Source organism: Megalobrama amblycephala, linkage group LG6 (genome assembly GCF_018812025.1).
Source record: "Megalobrama amblycephala isolate DHTTF-2021 linkage group LG6, ASM1881202v1, whole genome shotgun sequence".
In the NCBI taxonomy this organism is placed as follows: domain Eukaryota; kingdom Metazoa; phylum Chordata; class Actinopteri; order Cypriniformes; family Xenocyprididae; genus Megalobrama; species Megalobrama amblycephala.
In genome coordinates, this window is record NC_063049.1 from 15838091 (window position 1) to 15861329 (window position 23239).

At 37.8% G+C, this 23239-nt stretch overlaps 1 protein-coding gene across 1 annotated transcript in view; it reads right to left on the bottom strand.

Annotated features, from left to right (window-relative positions):
* Positions 1 to 1557: 1557 nt before the first annotated feature.
* col4a2 (collagen, type IV, alpha 2) overlaps positions 1558 to 23239 on the bottom strand; it is a 123060-nt gene continuing 101378 nt past the window's right edge. Inside the window, exons 30-48 of the mRNA XM_048193116.1 lie at positions 22288 to 22449; positions 21546 to 21716; positions 21251 to 21394; positions 20723 to 20854; positions 17371 to 17552; positions 17167 to 17230; positions 16983 to 17057; positions 16779 to 16886; positions 16585 to 16692; positions 11316 to 11387; positions 10964 to 11089; positions 10122 to 10238; positions 9133 to 9294; positions 8913 to 9011; positions 8449 to 8595; positions 8202 to 8318; positions 7724 to 7915; positions 5331 to 5617; positions 1558 to 5244 (exon numbers count right to left, since the gene is read on the bottom strand). Of these exons, the coding sequence (XP_048049073.1) occupies positions 4990 to 5244; positions 5331 to 5617; positions 7724 to 7915; positions 8202 to 8318; positions 8449 to 8595; positions 8913 to 9011; positions 9133 to 9294; positions 10122 to 10238; positions 10964 to 11089; positions 11316 to 11387; positions 16585 to 16692; positions 16779 to 16886; positions 16983 to 17057; positions 17167 to 17230; positions 17371 to 17552; positions 20723 to 20854; positions 21251 to 21394; positions 21546 to 21716; positions 22288 to 22449 (2720 nt within the window). The 3' untranslated portion in view covers positions 1558 to 4989. The remainder of the gene's footprint in view (positions 5245 to 5330; positions 5618 to 7723; positions 7916 to 8201; positions 8319 to 8448; positions 8596 to 8912; positions 9012 to 9132; positions 9295 to 10121; positions 10239 to 10963; positions 11090 to 11315; positions 11388 to 16584; positions 16693 to 16778; positions 16887 to 16982; positions 17058 to 17166; positions 17231 to 17370; positions 17553 to 20722; positions 20855 to 21250; positions 21395 to 21545; positions 21717 to 22287; positions 22450 to 23239) is intronic.

Sequence of the window (23239 nt, forward strand, 5' to 3'; positions counted from 1 at the left end):
AAAGAGACGACATCTGGATGGTAGCATATGTTGTTCTAGAACTTGGATATACCTTTCAGCATTGATGGTGCCTTTCCAGATGTGTAAGCTGCCCATGCCACAAGCACTCATGCAACCCTATACCATCAGAGATGCAGGCTTCTGAACTGAGCACTGATAACAACTTGGGTTGTCCTTGTCCTCTTTAGTCCAGATGACATGGCGTCCCAGTTTTCCAAAAAGAACTTCAAATTTTGATTCGTCTGACCACAGAACAGTTTTCCACTTTGCCACAGTCCATTTTAAATGAGCCTTGGCCCAGAGAAAACGCCTGCGCTTCTGGATCATGTTTAGATATGGCTTCTTTTTTGACCTATAGAGTTTTAGCCAGCAACGGCGAATGGCACGGTGGATTGTGTTCACCGACAATGTTTTCTGGAAGTATTCCTGAGCCCATGTTGTGATTTCCATTACAGTAGCATTCCTGTATGTGATGTAGTGCCATCTAAGGGCCCAAAGATCATGGGCATCCAGTATGGTTTTCCGGCCTTGACCCTTACGCACAGATATTGTTCCAGATTCTCTGAATCTTTGGATGATATTATGCACTGTAGATGATAACTTCAAACTCTTTGCAATTTTTCTCTGAGAAACTCCTTTCTGATATTGCTCCACTATTTTTCACCGCAGCATTGGGGGAATTGGTGATCCTCTGCCCATCTTGACTTCTGAGAGACACTGGCACTCTGAGAGGCTCTTTTTATACCCAATCATGTTGCCAGTTGACCTAATAAGTTGCAAATTGGTCGTCCAGCTGTTCCTTATATGTACATTTAACTTTTCCGGCCTCTTATTGCTACCTATCCCAACTTTTTTGGAATGTGTAGCTCTCATAAAATCCAAAATGAGCCAATATTTGGCATGACATTTCAAAATGTCTCACTTTCAACATTTGATATGTTACCTATATTCTATTGTGAATAAAATGTAAGTTTATGAGATTTGTAAATTATTGCATTCCTTTTTTATTCACAATTTGTACAGTGTCCCAGCTTTTTTGGAATCGGGTTTGTATGTTTCTGAGGCTATTAAAGCTACTTAAATATCCTAATTGAACTAAGGCCTTATCCTGGCTTAATCTAAGCCCTGTCTGTGAAACCAGGCTTTTATTGTTCAAAATGCCACTCTATAAAAATTCTAATTAATGCTGAAAACAGTTTTTTTTTTTTTTTTTTTTTGTAGAAACCATAATACATTTTTCTTTGAGGAATAGAAAGTTCAAAAGAACAGCATATATTTGAAATAGAAATCTTTTGTAACATTATAAATATCTTTACTGTCACTTTTCTCAATTTAATGTATCCTTGTTGAATAAAAGCATTAATTTCTTTTGAGAAAAATTGTACTGACCACAACAATTTAAATGGTAGTGTGTCATTAAAGTGGTCTTCAATTTTATTTGACAGGAATTGCTGTGGGCCCTAAATAAGGTGCTTTATATGCTTTAGAAATCCATAAGTTCATACTTTCTACAAGTATATTGTTAAAAAAAAAAATTAAAATGAGAGATGACAGATGTAACAAACAAAAAGTATTTATTGTTGTTTTATTCAATAACACTATAATTCAAAATCAATGTCTTCAAATATTCCACAATTACATTTAAAGTACATTTAAAAAAGCAAAAAACAAAGCAAAAAACAAAACAGTGACGTTCTCAATGCAAAACATTCTGAATTATAATCTTATTTGGCTCTCTTTACTAATATAAAATACATGCATGTGGTTTATGGGCTTCAGGACAATAATAATTGTGCAATGTGCACTGAAAATGGGCAAAGCTGCTCAAAGTCCAAAACTTTTAGGTAACCCACATTAGCCATTGTTTACAGACTCAATGGAGAATATAGCCTATTTGTGCATTTATGTGGAAGTGGGACAAAGATTGAACTAGCCTTCTAATGACCTGAACATGTGTCCTGTAAACCTCAAAGAAATCAGTGCAATTGGTGTAACCAACAGAGGGTTCAAACAAACAAACAAACAAACAAACAAACCAGAATGAGCCTCTTAACTGGACAATATTCTAATAAAAAAGCTTCAAGTCTCAAAGTTTATGACCTTTTATGAAATAAAATACCCAATGAATAGTGTGTGACAACATTACATGATAAAGGGTCCATGCTAAAAAGAGATATATATCCAAGAGTGATGATTCAGAGCTATTCATTTATAGCTCCTCTAAACAAACACAAAGCAAAAAATAATGTACAGGCAGCAGAAGATGGTGTTAGTGTAAGTCTGGTGAAATTATATTTATATAAGGGTTAAAAATAGCAGATAGCACTGTGTTTATGCAGCCTTATGGTTAAGCATTGTGTCATTGATCCTGATAGATGCCATGGCCATTCCATAAGGATGGGAATCGTGTGTAATTAAATGATTCTGGTCCCAAATCTGATTTAGTTAGTTCCTCAGTGGTTCTGTTAACAATTCTTTTAGTAAATTTATAGAAGAGGGAACATTCGTATTGCAATTTTTATTGCAGTCACTATCCTCAGAAATTGTGCTGTCAAATGATCAGATCCTTTCAGCTTCAGACAGAACAAAACAACAGTCTGAAATAAACAGTATATCATTCAAATTGTATCTTGCAACTTTGCTATCTTTTGTATTTATTAAACCAACAGCCCTGCTTCAGATGTGTCAAAGTGTCATGTATACCATGAGAAGGTGTGATTGTTGATTTCACATGCATAGAAAGTATCGGCTCTGCATATTTAATTGTGGTGAATGCAGATGTTCCAGAACCATTAATTGAAATCACTTCCAGTATTTGAAAAAGATGACAGATGCTATTTACACTATGGCTACATTTTTGATCAGACTGTTAGTCCAAATCCGATTTCTGTGCATATCCATTTGGTTTATGTCACTTTCTCACTATGTAAAATGTAAACACGTCAGAGACGTTGTTATAGGAAAAATGCTGAACGTTGTTGCCGAAACAAGGTTGTTTTGTTGCAAAGTGCCGGTTGAGCCGAAAATGACAATATAATGGAGACATGTTGAAATTTGAGGCTGGTGGACACGACAGGACCAAATAAAGCCAGCCTCCTACCTTTCTGCTCCTGCCTCAGAAGATGTAGTAGTACAGCGTGGTGGCTACACATTGTCATGTTATAAATAAGACAATATCTGTATTGCAAACCCCTCCGTGTTGTGGTTGTTTCTGGTTTATGCCTACCAAACACAATGTCATTGCCATAGAAACCAATGCAGATAATGTAGAAAAGGAAACAAAGTCAAGGGACACACAAATCGGATTTGAATAGTTGCAATACACTGTGTACACAGTCAATAATTTACACAAGATTCCATCAGAAACACAAATAATCAGATTTGGATTGACAATGTGAACACAGCCTTAGAGTGCAGACAAAAGTGGCCAAAATCCGATTGTTTTGCTCATAATGACTCAGATCTGTTTTTGTTTGTTTGTTTATTTTTTTTCATAGCAGTGTGAACAGTACAAACCACATAGAATCAGATCTTTTCGATTCTGATTTGAACCACTTCCTTATGTGGTCCTAAATCAGATACAGATTGGATGTTTTGCAGTGCAACCTCAGTCTGAACAGACATATCGGAATTCATGTGACTTTTACATGACTCTAGATCAAGATTCATCACAATTCTGCGCTGATGGAAGTCACTCTAGAGATTTTACATACATGGTAGTTCTTTGGTCACATGTGAATATGGAAGACGAGTCAGTTCACACTTGAATCTGATATTGTCCACATTAAAAAAAAAAAAATAACGAGCAAATCTGAGCAATAAACCAGAATTGAGCACTAAGGTTTGCAGTGTGAATGTAGCCTAAGTGTAACAAAAGGTAGATTCTGTTACACTAAGTGTGAACTGTAACCCCTCTACCCAGGTCCTACTCGCCCCGCTCTGCGTGAGCCTCGAACCTGGGTCTCCGGTGTGGGAGTTGGACGCTTTAACAAGGAGGCTTAAGGCTGCAATCTCTAGTGTCAGTCGCTAGAGCATCTCTTGAGATCAGAAGAGTGAGGTTTACTCGCACAGAGACTACTAGCTGGCCTCGGTTACACTAACCCTCCTAAACCTCACTCCTATCCGGGTCATGGCACCAATGTAGCCCCTCTAGTTTGCACCTGCCAGCTCCAAGAGGGATGCAAACCCAGGCCCGTCAGCATGGGAGGTTGGCGCTCTAACAAGGAGGCTAAAGACCGCAGTCTCTAGCGTCAGTCGCTAGAGCACCTCTTGAGTTCAGGGGAGTGAGGTTTACTCGCACAGTGACTACTAGCTGGTCTCCATTACAGAACAGCAACAAATTGCATCAAGTGCAGATTGCAATTGATGCTATTCACACAAAGTGTAAATAGAAGTCATATTTGCACTAAGGATAAATAGCCTTTGCGAACAAAGTCAGCTATTTGCATTTAGTGTAAATAGACACTACCTTTTTAAAACAATGGAACCAGTTCTGAATAAGAACTTTTTTTTGATTCCCAACCCTCGATTCACAAAAAGTGCTACCACATAACACTAAAGGGCAGAGAAGGGCATAAGCATGGTGTTCTTTGGTTCAGCTGTACGTACTTGGTAATATTAATTACAAGAGATTCAGGTCTGATAATGCTGAGGTAATAAGTTAGAAATGAAGCACCATTTTACACATAGAAATGTTAATAATACAGAGAAATATCATAGCTATGCTTACATGCATCTCTGGCTTCACTTCTCATTATGCACATGTACATATCTTCAGTCATAAGGTCAGTCATAAGGCACACAGTAGTGACGAAGAGTGAATCTGAGGGCATGTCATATGTGATGCATTAAATACATTAAGTAATTTCAAAAGCCTAACTTGCAATATTGACGTCCGACTGGAATTTGGAATGAAGAATTTGCATGGAGCATTCTGAAGTCGTTAACTGTAATGCTGCTGCAATAGTATCAAAGTTCATAGGTTACAGGTCACAAGTTCTTCATACACACTTGGCAGCGGCTGATGCGTGACAGGAGCTGCCCGGCTTTGAGTGTCTCAGAGACAGGGGAACTCTGGAAGGTCTGATCGATAGAGGTCAACCAGAAACTCTGCTTGTTGGCGAAGTAGTGACATGTACCCTTGGCCCCGTTACACTCGATGAAGGGAGTGGTGCGGAAATCTTCTAGACAAGAGCCTGGAGACACCAGAGACTGACCGCCACCTTCATCTCCAGCTGCCGTGTGCTGTGTGAGTGTGAACGAACAAATTAGAGGTCTTGGCAAACATGTTTAAATGATGAAAGTGTAATGTATTTGAACTGAAGTCTCACCATAAGGAAGGAATAGCCAATCCAGAGACTTCTCCATCCGAATGGGCATTGTGGGATAGTTATATCTTGACTGTGTATGGCGATGGCCACAGATGGTGCTTCACACACGGAACAACGGCTGATGTATGGTTTTATCTCAGCCTCCTCCACAGGCATCATGGGAATTGGTGCAGTGGTGGACAGCCAATAGGATTTGTCATTGCGGCTGGCATAGTAGCATATGTCCCCCGGATTGCAGTACAGGAAGGGCATGGTGTTAAAACGGGGGAGACATGAGCCGGCTAGACCTGGAAAACAAAACAGAGACATTTTAAATGAGCCTTGGCCCACAGGACACGACGGCACTTCTGGACCATGTTCACATATGGCTTCCTTTTTGCATGATAGAGCTTTAGTTGGCATCTGCAGATGGCACGGCGGATTGTGTTTACCGACAGAGGTTTCTGGAAATATTCCTGGGCCCATTTAGTAATGTCATTGAGACAATCATTGCGATGAGTGATGCAGTGTCATCTGAGGGCCCGAAGACCACGGGCATCCAATAAAGGTCTTAGGCCTTGTCCCTTGTGCAAAGAGATTTCTCCAGTTTCTCTAAATCTTTTGATGATTTTATGAACTGTAGATGATGAGAATTGCAAAGCCTTTGCAATTTGACATTGAGGAACATTGTTTTTAAAGTATTCCACAATCTTTTTACGCACTCTTTCACAGCTCTGTCCATCTTTACTTCTGAGAGACTCTGCCTCTCTAAGACATCCCTTTTATAGCTAATCATGTTACAGACCTGATATCAATGAACTTAATTAGTTGGTAGATGTTCTCCCAGCTGAATATTTTCAAAATTTCTTGCTTTTTCAGCCATTTGTTGCCCTCATGCCAACTTTTTTGAGACCTGTAGCAGGCATCAAATTTGAAATGAGCTCATTTAGTGGATAAAAGTGTAAAATTTCTCCATTTAAACATTTATTATTTTATTTATGTTCTATTGTGAATAAAATATTGGCTCATGTGATTTGAAAGTCTTTTAGATTTATTTTTATTCAAATTTTTAAAAAGTCCCAACATTTCTGGAATTCGGGTTGTAACAAATAAAGTAATGTGATTACATTATAATATAAGTATTGAGCATTTGCAGTGGATTACATTTTGAGTAATTTTTACGTATGTAACCCCTCCTATTTGAACAGCCTGCTCTTAGCAGGACTCGGGCACTCTAACAAGGAGGCTAAAGACTGCAGTCTCTGGAGTCAGTTGCTAGAGTGCCTCTCGAGATCAGGGGAGTGAGGTTTACAAGCACAGCTCTTACTGGCCTACGACAGTTACACTCGCCCCTGTAAACCTCACTCCCATCCGGATCATGACACCAATGTAACCCCTTCTGTTTGAACCGCCTGCTCTAAGCAGGACTCGAATCCCGGTCCGCCAGCATAGGAGTCGGGCGCTCTAACAAAGAAGGCTAAAGATCGCAGATGCAAGAGATTTGCTAGAGTGCCGACAGCTGCACTTACATGGACACCTTTTGTTTTAAACGGAATTAAATAATTCAGATTGATGAATCTGAAGATAATGTTTACATGAACACTAAATAATGTGATTGGATTGATGTGTGCATTTATGTCACAAGCTTCAAATTGGATTAAATCTTTTGACATGTGCACACTGCACAAATATACAGAGTTTCCCGCCGTTGTCACATATTAACCATCCTCCTTTTCTTTGTTTTAAAAAGCAGACTTAATATTTATCTAATTACCCGAATTACTAATTAGGAGACAAAGAGAACATGAAGCTTTGTGCCATCATGCTTATATTTATCAAACAGTAAAAACGGCCAAAACAAGGTGTGTGCAGATGAGAGTCTGAAGCAAGTGCTAATTTTCCTGCACCACTTCAAAGACGATGAGTGTAAGGAGAATTTTAGATTGACTCGACTGTCATTTATGACGCTATATTCAACAAACACAAAAGCTCGTTCTGTTCATTATACATCATTATGGCATTTCTACATCATTGCACATGCACAGGACTTTCCAGTTTCGGTTTTCAAGTGTTTACATGCCCTATGGAACTGATTATAACAGAACCAACCCTTACAATCCGAATGAAATTTAAATCACATTTGGCCAATTCATTTCGATTGACATGGTTAAATGTGACTTTTTTATTCCGACTGTGCTACTAGTCTAATTACAAATGCATATTAGGGTTCATGTAAATGCACCTACTGTACAAAAAAACAAAAAACATATTCAATTTCGTAACATACACTGCACAGTGCTATGTAATTTAACATTCATATTCTGGATCTAAAGTTGTACACATGAAGGTGGTGTCAGACATGCAATGACTCCACATCTTGTCACTGACTGTATTACTTTGTCAGCTGCACTCACCCAGGTCTTGGTTGTGGGCCTTCTCCTGTCCCTCAAAGTACAGAAGGCTATAACCGTCCCATAGCTTGGACATGCCCACAGGGCACATGGGAATCTGCTCAGACTGACTGTGCTTCACCAGAAGGTAGCCAACATTGACACTGCGGCCAGCCATTCCAATAGGACCCGGTAAACCAGAGCGTCCTCGGGCCCCTATGAATTCAGATTTATTATCGACTTGTAATTCATGTGTGCAGCAAGACAGATATACAGATATATACAAAACCAATAATTCTTTAAGAATTAATATAATTTAGAATTTGGGCTTTTTTTTTTAAACAATGACATTGTCCTAACAGATCAAATGAAAGAATGATGCTAGTTGCCAAAATTACTAATTTAAAATAAACCATGGTGACCAGTCTTCTGCAATCCTTAATCCACTAATCTAGCCCAGAATCCCATAATCCTCATCCATCTACACAAACACACCATTTACCTTCTTCGCCTTGCAGACCAGGGTGGCCCATTTGTCCAGGTTCTCCACGGAAGCCTGGATTTCCTGGTATTCCAGGGAGACCTGGCATGCCCTTGTGTCCCTTTGGACCCAAAACCCCTATAAACAGATAATAGCTATTTACACAATGAACTGTGATTCTGGAGTGCAGCAACAGCACAGAAGAAGCTTATTTCACATTCATAAGTACATTAGTTGAGGCTAAAATTGATACTTTGAGTTCTTATACCTGCATCACCAGGAGGTCCAGCAGGACCTGGATTTCCATTGCGTCCATTTGGTCCTTGAATACCCATCGGGCCAGGTTGTCCTCTCTCCCCTGGAATTTTCTGTGGAACGGGTGGAAGTCCTTTAGCGCCAGGTGAGCCGGGGAAACCTGAAAGAACAAGGCAGAGAAACTTGATGCAAATTTATTTCCGGACACTGCCACAAATGCTTCTGAGATGAATAAATAAGTAATTCTAAATGTTCAATATACAATCTAGATCCAGCCCATACATGGACATACTGGTGTACTGATCAAGCATCTTGTTACTATATAAACATATGCAGGTCAGACAACATAATACATGAATTTAATATAACTAGAAATACCATATAGTAGAGCTATTTTAAATTGAAAATATTTAATTATAATAAATTAAAAAGGATTAAAAAAGGATTAAATGGTTATGCAGACATGCAAATAATCACCTGGGGGTCCAGTATCTCCTTTAGGTCCAACAGGGCCCCTGTTGCCTTCAAAACCACGTCTTCCTGGAATTCCCATCATTCCCGGGTCTCCTCTTTCACCTTGAAATGAAATAAAGTGTTCCTACATAACTCAATTTCTTTTTCAGTTAACAGGTCTCATACTAAAACAAAGTGAGCAAAATATTTGAGTGTAAAACCATATTCATATGTCATAATCTACCTTTTCTTCCTGATACTCCAGGTTCCCCTGACTGTCCTTTTTCTCCTCTGTCTCCATGGACTCCTTTTTCTCCGATGAATCCGAAATCACCTAAATTTCCTTTCTCTCCTTTTGCTCCAAATGGAGATGGTTCACCTGGAATCCCTCTGGGACCAGGAAAACCTGAAGGATGACAGCAACATATATCAAGATGGCATTTTTTCAAAATTCTTTTTTAAGAAAGATTTTAGATTAAGAAATAAGTTAATCTTTGTGTGGGAAAGTGACACTTTATATTTGCTTCATTCATTTACAAACCATATTTAAAATTGTAAATAATATTGTAAATAAATAATAAGTGGTTGTTAATAATTTCAACAAATGGGGACCAAAGTCCCTTTCTTCTACTGTCTCTAGCAGGGCTGGGACAATACATCAAATCTTGATTTGCGATACAAAAAATCTGGAGTGATTCTGATATTTTCCGACGTATCGCGATTCTCTATCGATTCAATTCTGAGCTTAGTTTTTAACAGCAGATGGCACTACTATAAGTGCGTTAGAAACACTTACACACTACCTGCTTCCAGTTCCCTTACACACACCACTTAAACCTAAAATAATCATTCATAAAGTTCAAAAAGGTTGAAGCGAATTACAAATCTCATGTCATAAAAGCATTCTGAGCCGAGGTGCAAGTATCGGTGCGTTCCAAACGAGATATATCGCCCTCCGAAGGGCACTTCGGAGTGAAAACAATCATGGCCGCCATACTGAAGTGCTCAAATCTGGTCCAACAGTCTTCTTCATGAGCATTTAAGTGTCTGGTTAAAAACAAGCTTAGAGCACCATCTGCTGTTAAAACTAAGCTCAGAATCGATTCAAGAGAGAAAACACCAGGATCAATCCAGATTTACTGTATTGTTCGAGAATCAATGTATTGTCCCAGCCCTAGTCTCTAGTACTCATTACTAGTGTTTACTATAAATATATAGTAATCAGCTCTTCACCTGGAAGTCCTTTAGTGCCTGGAAAACCATAGTCGCCTGGCACTCCTGGTATATCAGAGAATCCATCTGGGCCTGGAGGACCTCGTACACCTGGACGCCCAGATTCACCCTTATCACCTGTAAACACAGCAGTTCCTGTGTTTAAAACTGATGCATAGTTACATCAAATAAATAATGCACAAAACTCCAGTTTCAGAACAGGGGTGACACTAGAGAAAAATTATCAGAAAAATAATTGTGAATACGATTACAGCTGCCGCGATTACCTAATCATGAAAAGTACACATTACAGCATTATATTGATATTTTCTCACTTTGCATTAAAAGTTACTACTTACTATGTGCTTTTGCAGCATTTCACAGACAGATGCATTTAAATGAGTTGCTCACTTTTGCTTTAGTTTTAACAGTGAAAGAGTGCCTGGTTTTTATGACAGAAATGTTCAACGACAGACAGTAACATCCAGTGATGCAAATTGATTAAATATAGTTTTTTTTGTTTGTTTTTTTAATCAATTCTCAACCTGAATTTTGAATTGAAAATATCCTATAATTTACATGATTCATGTCCAAGAATGTGACGAAGCAAGACACTTTTGCATTTTCAAAATTTAAATTAAGAGTGAATGTGTGCACACTTTGAAATAAAATATTATTTGCAAATAGTTTAAATTGATTACTTACTTTACAAATACAGTAAGACCTTTCTTTTTCTTTATTCCCTTAAACCACTTTAAATCCTTTAATTACTTAATTTCTTTAAAATAAAAATACAGAGCCCCGAATATCCACTGACCCTAGAACCGCCCCTGTTTCAGAATATGATATGCATTTTAAGCTACCTGGCTCTCCAGTGAAACCCTTAAGGCCCAGATTTCCAGGGATGCCAGTCTCTGTGCTCGGGATACCGGTCTCTCCTATCTCTCCTCTTGCTCCTGGTTCACCTGGAGGACCCCAGTTGTCAGTACCTTGCAGGGGACAAAATACATCAAAGATATTATTAATTTCTGCATAAAAATTATATGGATTTACATAGGTAATGTACATCTAAATAATAATAATATAATGATAATAATAAATTATAATGATAACATTGCTGAACTGCAAATCATGTTACATAATTAATATTCATAAGTTAATATAAGATTTATAATGTTATCTTTCCTAAGACAACAAATACAACTGAAGAGGTACCTGGAACACCTTGGGTACCCTTTTGACCTTTCAGGCCATCCAAACCAAAAATGCCTTTAAGACCAGGAAATCCTAGAAGAGACATGAGCCAGGAAATGTTTGAGCATACATTAGATAGTGGTGGAAATGACAGAGATTATTATTAAATCATTTCAGATACGTAAACACAGCCTTATCAATAACACATTTTCTCATAAATCTGTTAAAATAAAAGTTTCTGTTTAGATTTTCGACCAAAAACTTGGTTTATCCTAGTTAATTCACATAAAGTGGTCTGTTTATTTATTTATTTATTTTTTTTTGATGATGTGCATGAATGGAGAAGCTTGTCCATTGGGTCCAACCTACAGGTATGGCCAGTTATGAAAGTTGACATTAAGCAGCCAACCATAGATGCAGAATATTCCACTTATTATATACAGTACAGTCCAAAAGTTTGGAACCACTAAGATTTTTAATGTTTTTAAAAGAAGTTTCGTCTGCTCACCAAGGCTACATTTATTTAATTAAAAATACATAAAAAAAAAAAAAAACAGTAATATTGTGAAATATTATTACAATTTAAAATAACTGTGTACTATTTAAATATATTTGACAAAGTAATTTATTCCTGTGATGCAAAGCTGAATTTTCAGCATCGTTACTCCAGTCTTCAGTGTCACATGATCCTTCAGAAATCATTCTAATATGCTGATTTGCTGCTCAAGAAACATTTAATGTGTACAATTGTACAAAATATTTGTGTACAATATTTTTGAGCAGACAAAACTTCTTTTAAAAACATTAAAAATCTTAGTGGTTCCAAACTTTTGGACTGTACTGTATATAATTTTATAGAGGTACTTTGTTGTGTGGAACTCTGATCACTTTCGTAGGCTATTGAGAGAATAAAAGAAATCCTTTTAATTTTCTCAAAAAAACCGCAGGACCCAATAAGATTTCTTGCTGCGCGGGATTACATTTTGAATGAAAGGCAGATTGCGGTCTGTAACTATAGTGCACTTTAGGCGGGAGCGGGCGGTCTGACAATAATCCAGTTGCTCCCGAGATGCTTTGACATCAGCGCATCTGTGCTTGAACTTGAAGTGAACAAAACTTTCTGCAGTGGTGGCGTTCACACAGTTACCAGTTCCCTGTCCTGAGAAACCTGGCAAGATATGTTCTTTGCATTAGAGGTCTGTGCGAGTGCACCTTCAGAGAACATTCAACCTTTGTGATCGGATTTTGGAGGAGAGACGTTCTGCATATGAAGTTACTGTAATGAATTAATACATTCATTTTATACTTGTGTACTATTTCCAGCAAATGGACACTAAGTATCCCCCAGTTATCCACTTACTTAAATGGGAATAATATATTGGATCCTTTTCAATCTGGTTTTAGATCTAAGCATATCACTGAATTTGCCTTTTTGAGAGTGGTTAACAACTTGTTACTATTTGTGGATTCTGGAAATTGTGCAGTTTTAAATTATTTTAAACAGGTTGAAAACGGAGGTTAGTATCTGTGATTCAGAGTGGTTTGAGTCCAATTTTACTGAGAGAAGCTTCTCTGTGGAGATAGGTCAGTTTCATTCATCGCCTGCTTCTGTTACAAGTGGGGTACTGCAAGGCTCCATTTTGGGCCGATTTTATTTTCCTCCCTCTTCATTGCATTTTTGAATTTCACAAGGTTTCATATCACATTTATGGGGATGATACCCAGTTATACATGTCAATAAAACCTGGGTCAAAGTCCTTATCTAATTTGTTAGCCTGTGTAAATGACATTAAAAGTTGGATGGGTGATAATTTTTTTCAGATGAATGAAAACAAGTCATTTTATTTGGCTCCCCACCTCTGCAAGCAAATATCCACACTTATGTAAAGAACCTGGGTGTTGTTGATGATTCAGAGTTAAAATTCGACAAGCAAATGAACTCTGTTGTCAGAGCCAGTTTTTTCCAGCTTAAGGGTTTTACGGAAATTTAAATCTTTTTTTCTTTTAGTGACCTAGAGACAGTCATTCATGCCTTCATTTCAACAATTCTTGATTATTGCTATGCTTTATATGCTGGTATCAACCAGTTTTCCCTATCATGTTTGCAACTGGTTCAAAATGCTGCAGCTCGCTTCTTAATGGGGAAGAAAAAGCGTGAGCATATCACCCCTATTTTAGCACATTTACATTGGTTACTGGTAAAATTCAGAATTGATTACAAGGTTTTAATTTTTGTATTTAAAGGGTCATGAAACCCCAGAACACATTTTTTGAGCTGTGAACAGTTATAAATAGGCTGCACATCATTGAAAACACTAAAGGTACTCATTAATTTCATTTAAAAGTTAGAATTAGTTATTTTTGCATTTTTCAGAGTGATTTCTATCTTCCGGTTTAAAAAGCAAAGTCGGAGCAACGTCACAAAATCTGACGTCATCGTGTACTACCAGCAAGATCCGGAGTTCTGGTTGACTCCAAGTATGGGATGGTCGAACATGCTGACGTCAACAGTTTCTGCATTTATTCATGACATAAAGCTCATTCAGTCCAATCACTGCACTGTAGTATGCATACGATTATAATTGCGGTATTATGCATGAGGAAGTATCACTTCTCTTACTGTCTCTTGTCATTCAGAGACATATTGTTGGTGTTCGTTTCCTCAGTGCTACAACACAATGTGTTTTCCTGCGACGCGACCAGAGCAGAGGTTTGTGTGCATGTGGATTGTTTTGCTGTAATCTACCAGTGCAAATGGAAAATATGTTCGCGTGAGATCGCATTACAGCGGAGAATTCAAATGTCACAAAAGTGCGGCTCATTCACCTCTTGCCTACTCTAGCTGCGTTCAAACACGCGAGCCGTATGTATGTTTCCCTCGGCACAACAAGCACATGAGTGTTGTTTTGTTTTTTGCCCACGATGCGGTCAGAACTGGAGTTTGAATACGAACACATGAAAAATACGACTGTTATGATAGACACGCGGAGTGCGCATAGGATCGGTTTCAGCGTGGAGCTTCGCGATGAGTTTAACAACACTAGCCACGGGGCACATAGCTCATACAGAATAAAGTATCCGTGTTTAAAGTTTTTATTTCACAGATTCTCCTGCACCAAACATGAACCAGCACGGTGTAGTTATGCACACATATTTCATCAAGTCTTCTTCAAATGAATTATACGTGCAAACTGGACACTGATACAGTGGTGTAGCCTATCTGAACACGACGACACGATTATTCTAAAAGACTGATTTTGAGATTGCAGTGCTCGTAAACGTAAACAAAGTAGCCTATTATTAGCCCTATCAAATATTCTTTCGCATTTCTCCCTTGTGCTTGGGAGTTTGTTGTCATTCTCTCCGTGCTCATATATTAATATTCATTATTCTGTATAATGAGTGTGTTCTATGTCTGTGCTTCATTGGTTGTTCTCTCCCCTCTTCCCCCCCTCTACACTCCCACTTTTCCAGAGCTTTACACGCCCATTTTAACAGAGTTTTTGCAGCTCAGAGGTGTGAACAACCAGGCTAAAATAGGGGAGTTTCATGACCCTTTAAATCCTTGCATAGTTTGGCTCCAGTTATTTCTCCGACCTTAGTTGTCCATACTCTCCCCGAAGATCTCTTAGATCATCCTCTGACTATAAAGCATCCCATTGTCTCGCTTGACATCTAAAGGTGATAGAGCCTTTTCCATATTTGCCCCTAAGCTGTGGAATTCGCTACCTCAATCTGTTAGGTTATCCTCCTTTAGATATGTTAGTCTTAGTGAGTTAAATTTTTAGTCCTGATTTTTATTTGGTTTTATGGTTTAAGTAGATGATTTTTAGTAGTTTTATTTTTTGTATGACTGTTATCTTTTTATTGTGTTAGGGGCTGTTCACATATTGCGTCTTTTGCGTGCTCAAATTCGTTATTTCAAATGTAGGCGTGGGTGCTCATAATGGAAGTGAAGCAGGCGCATCGAGATGAAAATATCTTCTGATCAAAGCTGTACAGGGTGGTTTTTATATCTCATCTCCGTGCTTTCCACACATTTTTAGACGCGATATGTGAATGGCCCCTTATTGTGAAGCACCTCGGTCAGGAATAATGTTGTTTTAAGGTGCTATATAAATAAAAGTGACCTTAAAGGTGCCCTAGATTCAAAAATTGAATTTACCTCGGCATAGTTAAATAACAAGAGTTCAGTACATGGAAAAGACATACAGTGAGTCTCAAACTCCATTGTTTCCTCCTTCTTATATAAATCTCATTTGTTTAAAAGACCTCCAAAGAACAGGCGAATCTCAACATAACACCGACTGTGACGTAACAGTCGGGGTGTACGCCCCCAATATTTGCATATGCCAGCCCATGTTCCCAACATTATGAAAGGCATTAGACAAGGGCAGGATGTCTGGATGTGCACAGCTGAATCATCAGACTAGGTAAGCAAGCAAGAACAATAGCAAAAAATGGCAGATGGAGCGATAATAACTGACATGATTCATGATATCATGATATTTTTTGTGATATTTGTAAATTGTCTTTCTAAATGTTTCGTTAGCATGTTGCTAATGTACTGTTAAACGTGGTTAAAGTTACCATCGTTTCTTACTGTATTTACGGAGACAAGAGTCGTCACTATTTTCATTTTTAAACACTTGCAGTCTGTATAATTTATAAACACAACTTCATTCTTTATAAATCTCTCCAACAGTGTAGCATTAGCCGTTAGCCACGGAGCATAGCCTCAAACTCATTCAGAATCAAATGTAAACATCAAAATAAACACTCATGCTGCATGACGAACACTTTGTAAAGATCCATTTTGAGGGTTATATTAGCTGTTTGAACTTTTTTTATGTTGTTTAAGGCAAGCGCGAGCTCTTGGGGCGTGGAGCACGAGATTTAAAGGGCCACACACCCTGAATCGGCTCATTACTAATTATGCCCCAAAATAGGCAGTTAAAAATCTATGGGGTATTTTGAGCTGAAACTTCACAGACACATTCAGGGGATACCTTAGACTTATATTACATCTTTTTAAAAAAAAGTTCTAGGGCACCTTTAACCTTGCTAAGTAAGGGATAATGTGATATGGGTGATCAGGGATGTGCAGGCCTCAAATACCAGAACGAGCAGTCATTATACTATTGACAACAGTCATTTTTGGTGAATAATCGATCTCGGAATGTTGCGACTGACCAGTGAGAATCAAGCATTTCAGAAAGCAGTGTAATAATGTGTAAAAACACATAGCTGTAATTTTGTTTCATTAAATTTGACAATTAGAACAACAAACCTTTTTGTCCCGGTTGGCCTTGGATTCCAGGTGTTCCTTTCTGCCCAGGCTCTCCTGGCCAGCCCTTATGACCCTGGTTTCCTGGGAAACCCTGCTGGCCGTCAGAGCCTGATGAAAAAGATGATCCAGTTAAAAACTATTTTCAGAAACAATGTAATTGCTTAATCGAAGAATAATGATCAAGACTCCTGTACCTGGTGGTCCATCTTTTCCTGGTTCACCCGGTTGGCCTTTCATCCCTACAATGCCATCAAAACCAGGACCTCCTCTATCTCCAGATTGACCTATGAGTCCCTTCTCACCTAAGATATAAATTAAAAACATTAGGAAGTGCTTAACAGGGACAGTAAAATATCATTATAGTGTTTGATGCACTATAGAATATGGAAATTCCTAACCTGAAGGTCCAGACAGCCCAGTTTCACCTCTCAGTCCTGTTGACCCTGGAAGACTGATGGTGGGACCCAGTTCACCTTAAATAAAGAAATCTTACGTAAACATTTTGGCAGTTTATTCAAGGATCATGAGAAAATCATACATTAAGCATAATAATGGACATTTCAGAGGTTTATTTATGAGCACCTTTTATTCCTTTGATTCCAGATTCTCCGGTCCGTCCATAGGCACCAGGCGAGCCTTTGTCACCCTGCAAATATAAGCCACAATGACTAAAAGCACAACATCCAAAACCGTCTGACAAGACCCCATATACAAGGAGATTATGAGCAATGTTTTAAATCATAAATAGTTTTAGAAGTCAGAGAGAGATGGAGCTCAGTATCCTACCCTGGGTCCAGCCATTCCAGGGAAACCATCAATTCCAGGGAGTCCTGTAGGCCCTGGCATTCCCTTAGGCCCCGATTCACCTTCTTCTCCGGGAAGACCTTTAGTACCTTTTGTGTCACTAGGCTTACCTGGATGTCCATCTTTCCCATCACCTCCTGGATAACCTGGGGCACCTTTTGTACCTACCCAAAGGCAAGTTGAAAGAAAAGCTCTAAATATCTATCTGAAAGAAATCTTTTTGTTCTATTTACATCAGCAAAAACCAAATGCAGAAATGTAAATACTCAGAATATGACCAAATTCTGATTAACTGTCCTACTGAATTCGGGTCCGTTTTGAACTGGAAGAGGTAAATAAAAAGAAGAAAAAAAAATTTAAATCTGTTACATAAGCTGCTTTTCCACCAAACTGTTCTCATTGCTTAACCGTTCCATTCCGTGCCGATCGGCTGCAGCTGGAACAGATATGGTTTAATTTTGCACTTTGGAATGTAATACAAATTCATAACTCTGGGCTGAGAACGGTTTGTAATCGTGCTTTGCCGAACCAAGCTCAAGTGGAAATAACTGGAAGATTTGGGAATAACTGGAAGATTTGTCTCAAATTACTTCTGTAAAATACATTTAGCCTTTTTACTATACTCAGACAAGCATTTTTTCCCCTTCCCATTGGAACTGCATTTTGTTTACTAGTAATAATTCTGAAATTAAAATAGAATTATAGTGTCTGTCCAAAAGTCCATAGACCAAATAGTCTAAATTTAAAAAAAAAAAGGAAAGAGGGTTTGAAAAAAGAGAAGTCCACATTTCACTCTGCTGCCACTTTACTGATGAAGCACTGCAGCATCAAAAGGAGACTTAGGCTGTTTATCATCTTTTTTTCTTTTTAATCTGAAATTAAACGTTTATGCAAGTAAAATGAATATATTTTTTATGAAATCATTTCAGAGCAATATTGATTTTGTTAGAAAAAGAATGTGAAGACTTTAGATGCAAAAGCCTCTAAGTGCCAACTGAAAGTTTCTTATAAAATGAGCAATTTTATCAAGCTTGTATGTTTATGTTCAGTTATTTCACTTTAATGGCAATGAAAAGGACTTATTAATTGCCTTTAAAGTGAAATTACTGAACCTAAACATACGAGCTTGATAAAAATGCTCATTTTAGAAGAAAATTTCAGACGGCACTTAGAGGCTTTTGCATCTGAAGTCTTCATGTGCAGATTTCACAAATTTGTTTTGAGCAGTCATGAGTTTAAAGTTCAAAGGATTTTAATTAAATCGATTCTAGTAATTCTCTTTTATAAATGACACTGATATATTTAAATAAAATTTCACATAAATATTGATAAAAAATATATAGTTTCTTGTATCACACTGTTTTGCTGTAGTTATTGTAATATTTACATTTCAAAGAATTTCTACATATTTTAATTAATAAGGGGGGAAATATAGTAATAGTAAGGTAAAAACATGGTAACATTCAAAACTTTTGCGCATTGATCAGATACAATATGGTTTTAGTTGAAAAATAATAAGTTATGACTGTTCCAAATGGACCTGGGAATGCAACAGGTGTATACAGTAGTTCAATGCATTAAAAGGGTTAATGTAATAATATACGTGTGCATGCAGAAATGAGGCTTCTACTAAATATACAGAAAATATGACACATTCAGACAGTCTTTATTACAAACCCGATTCCAAAAAAGTTGGGACACTGTAAAAATTGTGAATAAAAAAGGAATGCAATAATTTACAAATATCATAAACTTATATTTTATTCACAATAGAATACAGATAACATATCAAATGTTGAAAGTGAGACATTTTGAAATGTCATGCCAAATATTGGCTCATTTTGGATTTCATGAGAGCTACACATTCCAAAAAAGTTGGGACAGGTAGCAATAAGAGGCCGGAAAAGTTAAATGTACATATAAGGAACAGCTGGAGGGCCAATTTGCAACTTATTAGGTCAATTGGCAACATGATTGGGTATAAAAAGAGCCTCTCAGAGTGCCAGTGTCTCTCAGAAGTCAAGATGGGCAGAGGATCACCAATTCCCCTAATGCTGCGGCGAAAAATAGTGGAGCAATATCAGAAAGGAGTTTCTCAGAGAAAAATTGCAAAGAGTTTGAAGTTATCATCATCTACAGTGCATAATATCATCCAAAGATTCAGAGAATCTGGATCAATCTCTTTGCGTAAGGGTCAAGGCCGGAAAACCATACTGGATGCCCTTCATCTTCGAGCCCTTAGACGGCACTGCATCACATACAGGAATGCTACTGTAATGGAAATTACAACATGGGCTCAGGAATACTTCCAGAAAACATTGTCGGTGAACACAATCCACCGTGCCATTCGCCGTTGCCGGCTAAAACTCTATAGGTCAAAAAAGAAGCCATATTTAAACATGATCCAGAAGCACAGGCGTTTTCTCTGGGCCAAGGCTCATTTAAAATGGACAGTGGCAAAGTGGAAAACTGTTCTGTGGTCAGACGAATAAAAATTAGAAGTTCTTTTTGGGGGGGATGGGACGCCATGTCATCCGGACTAAAGAGGACAAGGACAACCCAAGTTGTTATCAGCGCTCAGTTCAGAAGCCTGCATCTCTGATGGTATAGGGTTGCATGAGTGCGTGTAGCATGGGCAGCTTACACATCTGGAAAGGCACCATCAATGCTGAAAGGTATATCCAAGTTCTAGAACAACATATGCTCCCATCCAGATGTCGTCTCTTTCAGGGAAAACCTTGCATTTTCCAACATGACAATGCCAGACCACATACTGCATCAATTACAACATCATGGCTGCGTTGAAGAAGGATCCAGGTACTGAAATGGCCAGCCTGCAGTCCAGATCTTTCACCCATAGAAAACATTTGGCGCATCATAAAGAGGAAGATGCAACAAAGAAGACCTAAGACAGTTGAGCAACTAGAAGCCTGTATTAGAAAAGAATGGGACAATATTCCTATTCCTAAACTTGAGCAACTTGTCTCCTCAGTCCCCAGACGTTTGCAGACTGTTATAAAAAGAAGAGGGGATGCCACATAGTGGTAAACATGGCCTTGTCCCAACTTTTTTGAGATGTGTTGATGCCATGAAATTTAAAATCAACTTTTTTTCCCCTTAAAATTATACATTTTCTCAGTTTAAACATTTGATATGTCACCTATGTTGTATTCTGAATAAAATATTGAAATGTGAAACTTCCATATCATTGCATTCTGTCCCAACTTTTTTGGAATCGGGTTTGTACATTTAGAGCTTGCATAGCCTCTGTAGTTCATATGAAGTATGTTACTCTTTGTGTACTTGAGTAGAAAATAAATATGACTGTAGTCACCTCTTTGACCAGTGAAGCCAGGATCTCCCATATTTCCATGGTCACCTTTAGCTCCCTTCATGACCTCTTTTTCTTGTGGTGATATATGTATGATTGGCTTTTCACCTGGAGGTCCCACCAGCCCTCTTTCACCTTGAGAAAAAGTATATACAAGCAATTTAATCAATTTAATCATAACAAAGATGTTATGTCATGAGAAATTAATGCAAAAGTTCCTCCACAATCCAAATATAGATTAGAAATCATTTCAGTCTAATCTCTGGTTTGGGCAGCACATTTAAGCACAGACTGTTTCATCAATCTGTCACAAGGCTTTGCAAAGAGGCTGTTGTTGACAGATGGAAAAGTAAAAAAAATATTTTAAAAACACTGAAAAGAAAAGCAAACTGTCATGAAAAGGAGTGTGTTTATGAGTGAACCTTAAATGGGGGGAAATAAATAATACCTCAAACGTATGATATGACGACGGTAGCATGTATATTATATATTGTACATGTACATGAATAGAGAATCATGCTCTTGATTCACCTTTTTCACCTGGAGGGCCAGGAGCTCCTTTTACACCTTGTTGTCCTGGTAAGCCTATCTGTCCTTTCTTTCCTGAAAGTCCTTTCAAACCTTTCTCACCAAACTTTCCAGGAAAACCTGTCATGCCCTGACCACCTTTGGAACCTTTGTTGTTAAAAAAGAATGCACTTTTCAATTAATGCCATTTTAAGCACCATCAAGTATCAAAATATTTTAATCTGCTTATTGCAAACTATACATATTTAAATCTGCCAATTCTCAGTAACATTAAATCAAGAACAAAAAGACAAATGACCTTTTAACCCTGGGTGACCACCAAACCCAAACGGCCCCGGTTGTCCTGGATCTCCTGGGGGCCCAGTATTTCCTGGTACACCAATATTTCCAGGGTCTCCAATGGCACCCTTTACTCCTCTGGGTCCAGAAAGACCTGGGTCTCCCTGATCTCCCCTTACTCCACTTGGACCTACAGAGACACAGTATATTTAAGCATTGTTAGGAGAAAGAGGTTTTGCTTCATACCACTGAAATAAAATCTAATACACTTGACTGTATTTTTGTTTCTGATCCTAAATGATACATGTAATTTCTCACAAAACAAAACCATTACATTGATTTATATTATAGAGTTGGACCAGAAATGAAGTAAAATCAGTCAATAAGAGTCCAGTACACTAGCAATTGATTTCTCAGTCTGTTTTTGCCATGTTTCAATGTATGGTACTGCTGAATGATTAAATGATTAGTTCACTTTCAAATGAAAATTAGAAAACATCAGAAACAAGAAAGTCATATACACCTAGGATGGCTTGTGGGTGAGTAAAGCTTGGGGTAATTTTCATTTGAAAGTGACCTAATCCTTTAAGAGATAAGCATGTTTTCTTAACTGACCCAAATATAAAAAATTAAGAAGAGTTCTTAGGTATGTTACAAGCCCCTTTTACTAAAGGTATTTGGTATTTCTGGGTTTATTCTCTAATCTTCTTATCCAGTATGAGGGCAAAAAAAGATACCTTCTGAATTAGCAGTTGAGTTACCTGGTTCTCCAGTTTTTCCGGGTGGTCCAGGAGGTCCTGTGTAACCGGGCTGGCCAGGAAAGCCGAACGTTCCTTGCGGTCCAGGTTTTCCTACCTCTCCTCGAAGACCTGGAGGGCCAATTTCACCCTTGACGCCGATAATACCTGGCATACCATCCATACCTGTGTGACATTACATCCTTTAGTTTACATCCTGTTCCACCTTAATAATAGACAGACTTTCTTTTAGCTTTTTGAGCTTCTGTTGGTTGGAGACACAGAAGTTTTAAAGGGATAATTCACCCAAAAATTCGGGTGAGTAAATGATGACAGCATTTATATCCCTTTATTTATATAACTATCCCTTTAAATAATTGGCATAAAAGATGCTTTTTTACAGATGCATGAGGTGGCATAAATGTTTTTACATAGAATTCACAATCACAGAAAAAGTAAAATGTTTGCTGATTATTATGAAACCTACAACATTTAAGACTAAAATTCAACATGGAACATTTTTCTATCCACAAAAGTAATACATTAATCAAATTATAATAATAATGGAAATAAATCATACAATTCATACATACCATGTTTTACTGACACACTCAAACATTTTAAAAAGCTATTTTAATTTGGACATATGACTTTAATATGCAGTCATAGGAAGAAACTAGAAAAGGAAAGTTTGTCAAGAGAAATTTTGAATAATGGCTTGATAAAACCTTGTCTGAAAGTTTAAAACACATTTAAATGTCTTGCAGTCTGAAAGCTAAATAGAATGAGCATATATATCCATTATTATAGTTTTGACAGACACCTGGTTTTAAGATATGTTTGATCTAATCACAAGTGGATGAAGTTAATTACAGGTTTTGCTAGGTTGTGCCAAAATACATGGATTATGATGGACATTTTATATTACTATACGTATAATTTCTATTTGCTTCCTTTCGGCCTTGGTCGTAAGCAT